At 38.9% G+C, this 13,208-nt stretch overlaps 1 protein-coding gene across 1 annotated transcript in view; it reads right to left on the bottom strand.

Annotated features, from left to right (window-relative positions):
- Positions 1-13,208, bottom strand: part of RANBP17 (RAN binding protein 17) — a 316,069-nt gene that overhangs the window by 66,798 nt on the left and 236,063 nt on the right. Inside the window, exon 19 of the mRNA XM_065873435.1 lies at positions 4,286-4,389. Coding sequence (XP_065729507.1) covers positions 4,286-4,389 — 104 coding nt within the window. The remainder of the gene's footprint in view (positions 1-4,285; positions 4,390-13,208) is intronic.

The raw sequence follows: 13,208 nt of genomic DNA, 5'->3' as shown, positions 1-13,208 counted from the left end.
TAATCGGCCAGTCTCTCTGTGTAGTTCTCTTCTGTGACTGCTATTTTTCTTTAAACCATTTTGCCTTTTATGTAACCTGTTTTCATCACGTGGAACCTATTCTCCTCTTTCTCAGCTTTCCACGTTTCTTGCAGCTTCCAGAACAGAATATGTCTTCTTAGAAGTCTTTGAACAATTCTAATTCTCTTTGTAGTCTTTCTATTACAGTGGCCTTTTTTGATGCTATTTTTATTACGTACACTTACAAATTACAGGCTGCTCTTCGAATAATCTTCAGTTTTCAACATATACATAAGGTACTCATCACCATTCAACTCTAAATCGGTCAACAGGAGCGATAAGTTTTACTTTGTGTCTAGTGCAAAAGGCTCTTAAAATATTTTAGGCTATCCTTATTACACAAAAAGGTTAATATTTATTTCATCACAAATTTTTTTCTTAAGAGACACCAAGTTAACAGAAGGGCTCTAACTGACTCAAATCTATGAAATTATATCCATTTTAGAAAATGTTACTCCAAAGCAGAGGAAGCATATGACAATATAATAACTAAATATGTTTTCCAAAGATTCGACTGAGCAGGAAAATGCAGTGTTAATGTGAGAAACGGATCTCTCACGCTCAAACAGTCTTTTATCTCAAAGCAGCAAGAGTACGTAATAATCTATACAGACACTCAGACAACACTAAGGAAGTACTTTCTTGACCGTCAAAAGATACCCAGTTCTGGTACGAGACCAGGAAAACTGTTAACAAGGAGCTCACCCAGGCTGTCAAACAATCTCAGAGATCAAGGGATGATCTGAAATTTAGGGGAGGAAGAGCCACAATTCACCATCTCACTTATAACAGTACAAAGAGGTTTGTTCCAAAAGTTGCCTTTCTCCTACAGTTAGTCAACACTTGACTGACCCGAAAAATGAGAGGTCCTTATAAAGTGAGGCTGTTTGGGGGAGTGGGCAGGTCTGCGGTATCTAATCCTAAGGATTCCTTTTTTGGATAGTTCAAGGAGAAACTGCTGGGTGCTGCAGTCTCCTGCATGGTGAACGGCCGTCTGTGTGCCAAGTGTGAGACGACGGATGGGCTGGGAAACAGTTGAAATGCGGCTCCTTCCACCCTGACCTCCAAAACAGGGTTTCTAATGGAAAGTCTGACAGACCCTTTACTGTAGTGGCACTACTGGGGGCAGCTATAATATTATCCTCATAATTCTACTATATAATAACAACAAAGAAAAAGAAGGTGAAGGGTCATTGTGCTTTGTCTTTAGAATTAAGATGGCTGTCTTCCTCCTTACAGCATACTCTTAATTCTGGAGACACATCTTAATAACCTCTAAATAGTTCCAACAAAAGAGCCGTGTCAGAGGAATGAGCAGGCCCCAAGGTGTTTCAACTGGAGTGTTTTCATCTGCCTTTATTGCTCTATCCCTCTCCAGAATTAAGGCAATAACCTGTGATAAATTATTCAGGAACTGCTACAGGGATCAAAGCAAAATCATTCTGTTAAAGTGCTGTTTGCAACATTTGGCACTTAGTGCGAAAACTTTTAATGTGCGCATGCTGAAAATCTAGGATTTTAAATAATTTAACATTGTGGAGTTTTTACGAAGGGACTAAAGATAGCAGGTTCCTATTTAACTGCTCCTCTTCCTCCTAGAAGTTTTCATTCATTTCCCTTAAAACTGATGACGTCATGGCCAAAACAAAAATGATGCATGGGGAGTCAGAGTACTGGACTATATTTTACTATGGGTACAATCACAGGGGGGAAACACGTACTGTGAACTAACGCTTTAGAGCCAGGGTTTGTCAGAGCAGTTTCTTTCTTTTTCCCTTTCCTTTGAAAAGAGAAACCCAAGACAGAAATTCAATGTTCTCTTCAATTTTATTAGGACTAAGTAAGAAAACAAAGCTATAAATTTAAGAGTTTTACAGCATTTCCTTCTCACAGCCATATTTCAATTTGGCAGTGTAGGTCCTTAATGCTTATGTTTATCCTGAAATCCGCATTTGAAAAATATCTATCAATAAGTAGGCAGTTAGAAAATCCTGGTAAGGGTTGCAAATTAAATGAGTTTGGCAGTCCTGCAGCATTTTCATAGAGATATTTTAACGGCATTACCTCCTGTGGATTGGAATACTGAATACTTTATTGAAGAACAAAACAGAACTGTTTTTATCTCTAGTACTTGCAAAATGAAGTACCTGAAAGCACTTCTGCATGTATTATTTATTCACCATGATAGAAAAATAGGCTTAACCTAATAAATTACATTTTAAAGCATTTACTGCAAAAGTTTTGTTTATGATAAAGCAACAGATTTAGTTCTTTATCGGTAGCTTAAAGCACCAAGTTTTCTTTATACAAATTAGACAGATGGTGCTTACAGTAGAATTTACTAAAGGTCTGTCACAACAAATGCAGCCAAGCTGCATATTTAATCACTGCAGAATCTTGTCTACCTGCAGCTGCCAACTGCTAATCCAATTTCCCTGATAAATGTGGCAAGAGACACGATCAGCAATAAAGAGCATCTAACTCCATTTTCCTGCAGGGCGTCTTTTGATGAACATTTAGGACGGAAGCACGGAGTGCACTGTGTGGCCTTGGTTCGTGGCAGCTGCATGCATTCTGAGGCGCAGTTCTCAGGTTACTCACTTAATTCTGCCACTATCATTACGTTGCTATTGATCTCAGTAGCTGTTGCCTACACAGCATTACTCTAGATGAAGCTGAATCAGGCAGTTATCATGCATCAAACTTGCTCAAAAGCCTGGAGATTTCCCCTTAATTACTTGTGATTTTATTTGCAAATACCGTTAAAGTGTAATCAAGCAGTCACTTTCCAGGGTCGTTAAGAACTTGCTGGTTTAGGGATATATCACAGGAACTCCATTAAAAATGACTCTAGGAAGATGGTTTCTATCAAACTAGATGGGATTACATCAAAACGGGCTTGGAGTATAATGAAATCTTCAAATGAGACAAATGTAATTTTTATAAAGATAGTGTGTTTCAACATCACGGCTTCTTTTTGATATAAAGGGCAGCAATAACCACCTTAAAGTTGCAAAGATTTCTCTGGTCATTAAAAATATTTGGGAGACATCTAAAAAACATAGCTAACCTGAGTAGAAACTCTGGTGAAGAATTTCAGCAACACTATAAACACAAAGAAAATCTCTAAGATCCTTTTTTGGTTTAAAAAATTCTATGACTATTGCATGTTGATAAACATGCATTTCAAAAACTCTATGTCAAAATAAAAGGTACAGTATTTGGTTAATTATTTTTTAGTACAAGAATTACACTAAATAATCACCAAAGGCTGTCATTCTTCTATGTGGCTTCTTACTGCTAATTTTTTTTTTTTTTTTGGTAGAGAGAAGAGGAGCCAGGCAAAATGACTGTCAATATTTTCAACACATTTCAAATAACAGTAAAACATGACTCAAGTATCACCAACAAAGGTGCCTACATTTTCGGTATATATTTATTAGTCTTTTAAGAATAATAACCAGTGTCAATCTATTTAATACAGCCCTGATACATCAGAATTTCAGAAGATGTTATTCCTATTTAGCAGATCTTGTGCTCCCCATCCCCCGTATTAAAATATGGGGCTGTTTTGTCACAAACAGCTTGCTACACTTAAGGATTTTACTAATAAAACATAATGTTGTCTTAGATATTATGACTGTTGCCACAGCTGAACTGACTTGTCAAATCAATCCTAATATGGCTCCCACAGGCACATAAAAACCTTATTTAGCTATCAGTTACCCTAATCACTTTGTTCAGTTTAAGAATGCAATACTTCAAGACCAGCTCCTATTTATACATATATGCCTAGCCATTTAATAAAGTCCTGATTTATACAAATTCTTGTTTAAAAATATTTAGAGATGTAGTATCTTAGCATGTGTACATTTGTGCATTCCTCCATATAAATATGTTGAAACATATAGTGTGGGGTAGATGAGGGAATAGGGACGTTTAAAGTGGTGTACCCACGAGAAATGTTCTTTTAAAAGATATTGCCACGAGAGACAAATGCATCATCTAATCATAAGCTCTCTGAGATCATTCGATAACCTCAAAGTCCATTTGTATAAGAAATTAGAAAAGTACTTGTAGGAAAAGTACAACTCAAAGACACATGCAATTGGGAAATTAAGACTGATGAAGCACAAAGCACACACAAATATGCAGACCTTTTTCTGAATCTATACATCCTAGAATGAACAAAATCATCTTTTCTCATGTTCGGAAACAAACCCACCTTTACATCTTCTTGTTTAAAGTTGTTATTGAATATCTGTAACACTGTTTCAAAAGAGACTGTAAGAGGCAGCATGAAATTCTCAAATTCGTCCTCATCTTCGCCTATCAGAAAAACAAAAGGGTCATTACGCTTTAAGATGCATGCTATCGTCCATTAGCCTCCACAGTGAGTGCTTCATTCAGGCTTAGAAACGTTCTTGAGAAGGGGTCAGCCTGCATTCACATCCATACCACATTTTGTGCTTTGGCTCATTGAATATTCTGGTGTTTTGCCTTCTCTTTTGCACCAAATGAAATAGCAAAATTACTTACCAGCCATTTTTTTTCCTGGCTCTTTATTGGATCAAATAGACTCATGCCCCAGGCTTCTCAGCCCTTCAGCTCTTAGGGCCCCCAGAGCTTCCCTAATGCCTCAAGGAAAGGCACTTTCAAAGCCTCAGAGAACAGGATCTTTTTTCCCTTTCTCTTTAGATGCCAAGGCCCTAAAGGGCTCACAGACTCAGGTGCCCAGATAGCCCTAAGTTATTATTCTCTTTTATTTATGTTCTTTTTTATTAATTTGTTAAACAGATGTCAGGGAAACTTTTATCTCCAAACGGGATGGGGTCCCTCATGGGTCATTTGGATTTTAAGTACATTCTCCATTGAGTACACTTCCTTTTGCAATAAGCTTCTTTTTCTTTACATAAAAAAGGGAAAAGAGACATTTTCTATTGTTTTTTCACTTTGAAGGGAGAATCTCCATTTAACAAATGGATATGTTACACAATTTACACAAAAAGGTAATTTATCCTTTTCAAAAGGGGTTTCCTTCAAATGAGAATGTTTTCTCATTCATCCTATGCCACAGGGAATTGTGAGTCCCACTTTACTGACGAAGAAACAGGCGGAGAAACCTTAAGCGACTGCTCAAGGTAGCATACTTAGTGGAGGTGTAACTATACTGTCCAGACCTCCTGATTTCTATGCTAGCAGTTTTTTTTTTTTTTTTTTTTTTTGCGGTACGCGGGCCTCTCACTGCCGTGGCCTCTCCCGTCGCGGAGCACAGGCTCCGGACGCGCAGGCTCAGCGGCCATGGCTCACGGGCCCAGCCGCTCCGCGGCATGTGGGATCCTCCCGGACCGGGGCACGAACCCGCGTCCCCTGCATCGGCAGGCGGACTCCCAACCACTGTGCCACCAGGGAAGCCCTAGCAGTTTTTTAAGTAGAGAATTAGAGAGGAAATAAGATCTCAGAGAAGAGATCAGTGGTTCTCAAAGTTTGGTCCTTGACCTAGCAGCATCAGCATTACCTGGGAACATGTTAGATATAAAAACCCAGGTTTCATCCCAGATCCAGCAATTTTTGTTTTAAGAAGGAAGCTTTCCAGGTAACTCAGATGCATGCAAATGTTTGAGAAACACTGGCCTATATATTATTCTACAGATAAGGAGAGCGAGGTCCAAGGCCACATACACAGAAAATCAATGGCAGATTCAGGATCTTTTGACTCTTAAGGAGTGGCTGATCTGGCTGACCCCGATCTTTTGTGACTTCTCTTTTCCCTTTAACCTTACATACTTTGTTTCTGGAGTCCAACAGATTCAGGGACTCAGCTTTCTTCAGAAAGAGATGTCAAAAGGCCAATGAGTCTTTCCTAGCACGCTGTTCGACACAAGGATCAGGGTGCTAGGTGAAGGGGAAGGTAAACTAAATTATAGTGACCTCGCGGTGCAATGGTAGTACGTCTGACTCCAAATTATAAGCCCTGCCCTGTCAACTAGCTAGGCGACCAAGTTACTCCTCTTAGATACACCCTCTGTCAACTGGGGATAACATTAGAGACCTTTATAGGAGCCAGTTTTATTTTTCAAAGCCCAGGTCAAATGATAGCTTTCTTAATGTCTGAGCTAAGCTCCCCTTCAAGTACTAAGATCCTACTGCAAGTATTCCCCTTCTCCCTTTGGGTTCTCACAGCATTTTGTCGTCTGATCCTTTAGATAGCATGTATCAGTCTGCTGTGAATGGCAGATATTTTAGCAGATAGCTAATACTAACACTTAATAATACCACCTATATCATTCTACCACTACCACCATTTGATGAAGCTTACTGTGGAGATTAAATGAGATAAAATTTGTAACATGTATATGTAAATTATTAGATCTATCAGCCTACACTGATAGTATCTTTGGCTTTGCTTCTGGAGAACCGAGACTGCATCTTTTCATTTCTCTGTGAAGGAGAATGATGTAGGTTAAGCCCCTGCAATAAACAGACCCAGTGTCTCGCTCCATCACGTACTGTTTAACTTTGGATACTTAGCTGATCACTTTGTGTCTCAGTTTTCTCATCTATAAAATAAGGATAAATATCTATCTTTTGAGGATTATTGTGTATATTAAATGTATATACAGGAAAAATAGATGATGCACCTAGAACAGTGCCTGGTACATATTAGGGAAATACTGTATTTGAATGAAAAGTAGTTGTTCAATTAAAGGTAAATTTTAAAATTATCTTATTTTCTTAATACCTAATATAGAAAAATTACTAACTGAAGCAAACATCAAATCCTTAAATATATAATACATTATATTTTAACCATGTAATCTTACTCTTCTAGTATGGAATTAATGAGAACAGTGATAATGATCACTGCAGGCAGATAAGGGTGCTAGAGAGAGTGGATGCTTTGAAAGTTCTATGCTTGAATCCTGGTTCTGCTACTATTAGCTGTCTGCTTTTGGATGAAGTCTCTTCACTCATCTGTAATTAAGAGACATAATATTTACTTCATAAAGTTAGCTGTGAGGATTAAATGACAAAACACTTGTAAGCCCCCTTGCTCAGTGTCTGGCACTTAATAAATGATAGCCAGGAGCATTTTTGTTGTTTTGAGTTTAACATGAACTTAACAGAGGTGATTATGGTGGTCAAATAAAATGTGACCACGAGGCTGCCAGCCCAATACCCTTCCTCTGGCAGCAAGGTAAGGATGTTTACTCAGAACAAAGACAAACTCAGAACTTGAACATTTAAACCCTTCCTTAGTATACTGAGCTACAGATCAAAAAAACTTCCTGATTCCATCTCTTTCCTCAATCAAATTTTGAGGCAAATAGGGACATCAGGAGCACAAGAGAAAGCCACCAAAATGTGAAATGTGAAGGGAGAAGTCAAGGAGCAAATACTAAAGAAAGCAAGGTGAGCAGCAATTCTATTTAAATGTCACTTCCTCAGAAAGGACTTCACTGACCACTCTAAAACAGTACCACAGTGTGTGCCCTCCCCCCTCACCTACTTTCCCACCCCATAAACTACTTCACTGTTCTTATGGGACTTACTATGACTGGCTATTAATTTACATATTTATTCATTGTCTTTCCTACTAGAATGTAAGCTCCTTGGAGAAGGAACTTGGTCTGTCTTGATCACGACTGTATCCCCAGTGCCTAGAGGAGGGTCTGGTGGTCAAGTAATATTTGTGTAGTGACTGAATAACAGTAGTTATTTCTTGAGTACTTGTTATGTGCAGTCAATGAATGTGGTACTTAATTTACTTAACAAACACCTATGTAGCTCTTACTACCTTCAAAGCACTGTTGTAAGTCATTACCAGTCACAACAATGCTGTAAACCAGTATGATGATTTCCTTCATTTTACATGTGAACAGAGAGGTTGAAGGAGTTAAGTAGTTTGTCCAACATCCTCTGCCTGGTAAATGTCAGTGAACCAGGGTCTCCAATGAGTTCTGCTTTACCCCCCAACTTCATGTTCCTCCCCTCATGTCTCTGATGGGGTGGAAGGTGTCAGAGGTAGGGACGGAAGTCAGGGTCACAAAATCTCGACTTTGCAGTTGCATGAAGTCAGAAGAGGGTGAAGAACAATTAGCTTGGTTCTGGTGAGGAGAAAGGAATTCCTCAGCAATCACTTGAGTTTAAGGTAGGCAAACGAGACACACTGGTGCATTATTCCTATAGAAACGTTTATGTTTCAGTTAGCACTGTTCCTATTATTGCAATGTGATATGTTGTATCATCTAAGCTAGAAAACTGGTCATTTTTTTTTACCTCATGCAACTTTATACAACATCTATTAAGGCTTTTTTCCTCATTTGTATTACCCATGGAGGTATCATTTACTGTTTCTGATACGAAAAGAGAAAACATGTGCTCTTACGACTTTACATTCAAGTATGCAGTCATATATTATATTTAGTATGCCAAATCTACATGTGATCATTTTATGAATAATAATGGAAGCTGCCAGTTTTTTTTTTTCTAACAAGACGAGGGCCCAGACACCAGTATAATTTGAGGGTGAAGTGCCAATTTATAGGCTACTATTTTCATTGGCATCAGAAAGTAAATACTAACGTAACATCCTAAGTTCTCAGTCATGCATAGATAAAAATAATATTCCTCAGTGTCGACTTAAAAAAATGCACAACATGAGAATTGCGAGTTATGTTTTATTTCGGGCAAAATGAGGGCTACAGTCTGGGAGACAGCATTTCAGATAGCTCTGAGAAACTGCCCTAAAGAGGTTGGGGAGAAGGTCAGTATACATGTGATTTGGGTGAAGGGGGAGTACATGCAATCAAGCGCATATTTTTTGCAGAAGGTTTCTGCTAGTCTCCTGAAGGTTACTGCTAGTCACAAGGAGCAGACGTCACCATGAAGGATCTTAGTGCTTTTTCTAGATATAAGGAGATACAAGAATTGGGCTCATAAAGTCGGCTCCTGAAAATATCTAACTATCCGAAGACCTGTTCTGCCAGTTTTTCCCAGAGCGCCTCATCTCTGCTCTCCGCCCTGAACTCCTTTCAGGGGCTGCTGAAAGTCAGCAGCTGCAGCAGCTCATGATTTAATCCTTGTAGAGGTAGATGGCAAGTGCCAAGGGCAAGTGCCAATCTGTAATTGACATCAGCTTTTAGGGAAGGCCCAAAGCTAAATCCCCTCTACTGGATTTCTGAGGATCTGATTCAACAGAAAAGTTATTCATTTTATGAATTTCAATTCTTTTTCCTTCAGAGAAGTCACATTAAAATACAAATAGTAACTATTTTAGTATGTTGGCTCTCAGATATTTTATTTGTAGGCCACTTCATTTGTTATTTTGTATAACTTAAAATCTAGATTGGTGGGAATGTATAATGGTGAAGCCAATAGAGTATGATGCAGCCACTGTGGAAAACAGTTTGGTAGTTAGTCAAAAAGTTAAACACAGAGTTGTCGTATGACCCAGCAATTTTATTCCTAGGTATATGCCCAAGAGAACTGAAAGCATGTGTCCATACAAAAACTTAGCATACGACTGCTCAGAGCACCATTATCATAATAGCCAAAAGGTGGAAACAACCCAACTGTTCATCAACTGATAAATGGATAAACAAAATGTGGTATATCCGTACAATGGAATATGAGTCATCCAAAAAACGGAATGAAGTACTGATGTATGCTAAAATATGGATAAGCCTCAAAAACATTATGGTACATGAAAGAAGCCAGATACAAAGGTCACATATTATATGATTCCACTCACACTAAATGTCTAGAATGGGCAAATCCATAGAGACAGATAGTAGATTAGTGGCTGCCAGGAGCTGGGGGTAGGGGTAATGAGGAGCGACTACTTTAAGGTACAGGCTTTCTTTCTGGGGTGATGAACATATTATGGAATCAGATAATGGTGACAGTTGCACACCCTGTGAATATTCTAAATACCACTGAATTATACACTTTCACAGGATGAATTTTATGGTATGAGAATGTCACTGCCCCCACAAAACCACCACCACCAAAAATCTGGGTTTGCTTTCCACCTCCCCCCCTTAAATGTAAACAGTGCAATTTCTCATTTCTTCAAATTCAAATGCAAATTGCAGCTGGGTTGCTGGGGGGTTTGGGGAGTGGCCAAGGAGAAGCAAGTAGTAATAAATGATGGTAGCCAACAGTTACTGAGGAATTATTGTATGATATGTATTGTGTGAAATAGTTTGGTATTAGTAATAGGTAGTAGTAGGCTGAATAATGTAGTAGGCTGAATAATGGCCCCCCAAAGATGTCTACATCCTAATCCTTGGAATCTGTGAGTATGCTAGGTTATATGACAAAGGAGAATTAAGGTTGCAATCAACTGACTTAAAAATATTAGATTATTCTGGGTTATCAAGGTGGGTCCAATGTAATCTCAAGGTCCGTGAAAGTGTTAGAGAGAAGCAGAAGGGGAAAATCGGAGATGGCAGCATGAGAAGAATTTGACCAATCTTGGAAAAGGGGGCCATGAGCCAAGGAAAGCAGGTAACCTCTAAGTTGCAAAAGGCAAGCGAACAGATTCTTCCTCAGAGCCTCCAGTAGGGAACACTGCCCTGTTAATACCTTGATTTTAGCCCAATGAGACCCATTTGGGGCTTCTGACCTCCAGAATTACAAAATAATAAATTTGTAATATTTAAGCCATTAAGTTTGTGGTAATTTGTTAAAATAGTAATAGGAAACTAATACATCAATAAAGAGCAGGTCTAATGCCATGAAGCTCTTAATGAGAATTAGGAGAGGCAAACAAGGAGATACACAGACAGTGAGTGAAGAAAATACAGCTGGCCCTCCATATCCATAAGTTCCGCATCCTCAGATTCAACCTACCAGAGACCAGAAATATTTAGGAAAAAAAATTCTAGAAAGTTCCAAAAAGCAAAACTTGAATTTGCCATGGCTGGCAACTATTTACCCAGCATTTACATGGTATTAGGTATTATAATTAATCTAGAGATGATTGAAAGTATACGGGAGGGATGTGTGTAGGTTATTTGCAAAACTATGACATTTTACATAAGGACTTGAGCAAATGCAACTTTTGGTATGGGGGGGTGGGGTGTCCTGGAACTAAGCCCCTGTGTATACTGAGGGACAACTGTAACCCGTTTAAAACTAAGTACCAGTGGGTAATCTCATAAGAGCCAGTGACTTCTGTAGGTCTAGGCCCATATCATCTGCTGTTCCCCAGCACTTTATTAGGATAGCACTTCTAAAGTTCTATTAGAGGGGCTTCCCTGGTGGTGCAGTGGTTAAGAATCCACCTGCTAATGCAGGGGACATGGGTTCGAGCCCTGGTCCGGGAAGATCCCACATGCCGTGGTGTGGCTGGGCCCGTGAGCCATGGCCGCTGAGCCTGCGCTTCCGGAGCCTGTGCTCTGCAACAAGAGAAGCCACCACAATGAGAAGCCTGCGCACCGCAACAAAGAGTAGTCCCCGCTCGCCGCAAGTAGAGAAAGCCCAAGCTCAGCAACAAAGACCCAACGCAGCCAAAAATAAAAATAAATAAAGTTCTATTAGAAAAAGCCTTGATAAATGTGCATAGCCAGATTTAACTTGGGCCCAAATTTGGTTTTCATTTCAGTTTCCCTCTAAACTGCCTAGGAGTTTTAGCTGGCTTTGAAATAACTTATGGTTTTGGGCAGGGCAAGATGTTTTAGTATCAGTCAGGAAGTGTCATCAGCTCTTTGCTTCTATAGGAAAATAATAGCCCAAGTTCTAAAGGTAGAGTAGCTGCATAAAGGGTATTGGATCTGCCTCATTTTGAGGACCCAGTGTCAGTCAGTGCCCCTAACAGTGCATTTAATAAAATATCTGTCATGATTAACACATACTGAGTACTTGTTTTGTGAAAAGAATTGTTCCAGGCCCTTTCACACATGTTTATCTTATTTAAGCCACATGACAGCTCTTCAAAGTAGATATTTCCATTTAACAGATGAGAAAACTGAGGCACCCTTTAATTCCTCTCCCTAGGGAACCAGAATGTTTATTTTAGTTCCCAGAAGAAAAATACACTGCCTACTGCAGACTACTCACTCCTTTTCTAGCAAACCTATCCTCAAAGTTTCATCCCTGAAGCATCTCATTCCCTGGGGTGCTCTGGACTCTCTACCCTCAAAACCAGGTGAGTTATTAACACTGGATCTGGACTTAATGGGCTGCTTTCTGCCTACAGGGCCAGCTAATTAGTCTTAATTATCTCATTATAGATTCTAAGTATTTCCAGCTGCTTTTTTACCCCTATTGCCCACTTCCCCTCCTCCCACCAAATGTCTATTTTCCAGATAGTCTGTGCCAAGTCATGGACACAGGTGATATATTGATGTATTCTTCCTATTTATCAGAACATCAGCTATTTCTGAGCAAGCTTCTCACTTTCTAAATCCTCCTGGGATATCTACCTCTGTTATTTTTTCCATGAGAAGAAATATGCTTTAGCCAATTATTAGACATAAGAACAAATTTCAAAAACTACATTTGACTTTCACTGACCACAGAACTGTAATATACAAATAATAAACATGAATCTTATCTGTTTGATAGAAGTTTGGAAAGTAATCCCTTCTCCCTTCTTCTCACTGCCCCCGAACCTCAAATCAATCATTCAGTCCAAACAGTTCAAATAAAAATGAAGAAGAAAAAGTTACACTGCCTAATTGACTGAGAATGTGAAAGGCAAAGTAACAGTTTAGCAAAAGTGAATGAGAATATGTGGTCAGAGGACTACAAGTTATATGACTGACCTTCGGCAAGTCATTTAATCTCTGTACCTCACTTTTCTAACGATAAACAATGCAATAATACCTATTTCATGTGGGCTGTCCTGAAGATCAAATAGGAAAATGTATGTCAAAGTGGTCTGCAAACTATAACTTTGTAAACAAACGTTATTATTAATAAAGAAAAGGAAAAGTTTCCTTCCTCAGTGTATTTTTACTTCTATCTTTAGTAGCTATTTCTAAAATACTCTTCCCTTTTTATTCAAGTCATTTACTTGCTATTTAAAAATTTTCAAATTTAAGCCAGGTATCTTCAGGTGCCAATTACCAATGATAAGCCACAAAGGTAAATGGATACTATGCTACCTTCATCCCTAAAGAGAGAACTCTCTCTTAATG

This window comes from Phocoena phocoena, chromosome 3 (genome assembly GCF_963924675.1).
Source record: "Phocoena phocoena chromosome 3, mPhoPho1.1, whole genome shotgun sequence".
Taxonomy (NCBI): domain Eukaryota; kingdom Metazoa; phylum Chordata; class Mammalia; order Artiodactyla; family Phocoenidae; genus Phocoena; species Phocoena phocoena.
Note: the sequence above shows the minus strand (reverse complement) of the source record. Positions and strands in the feature narration are given on the sequence as shown.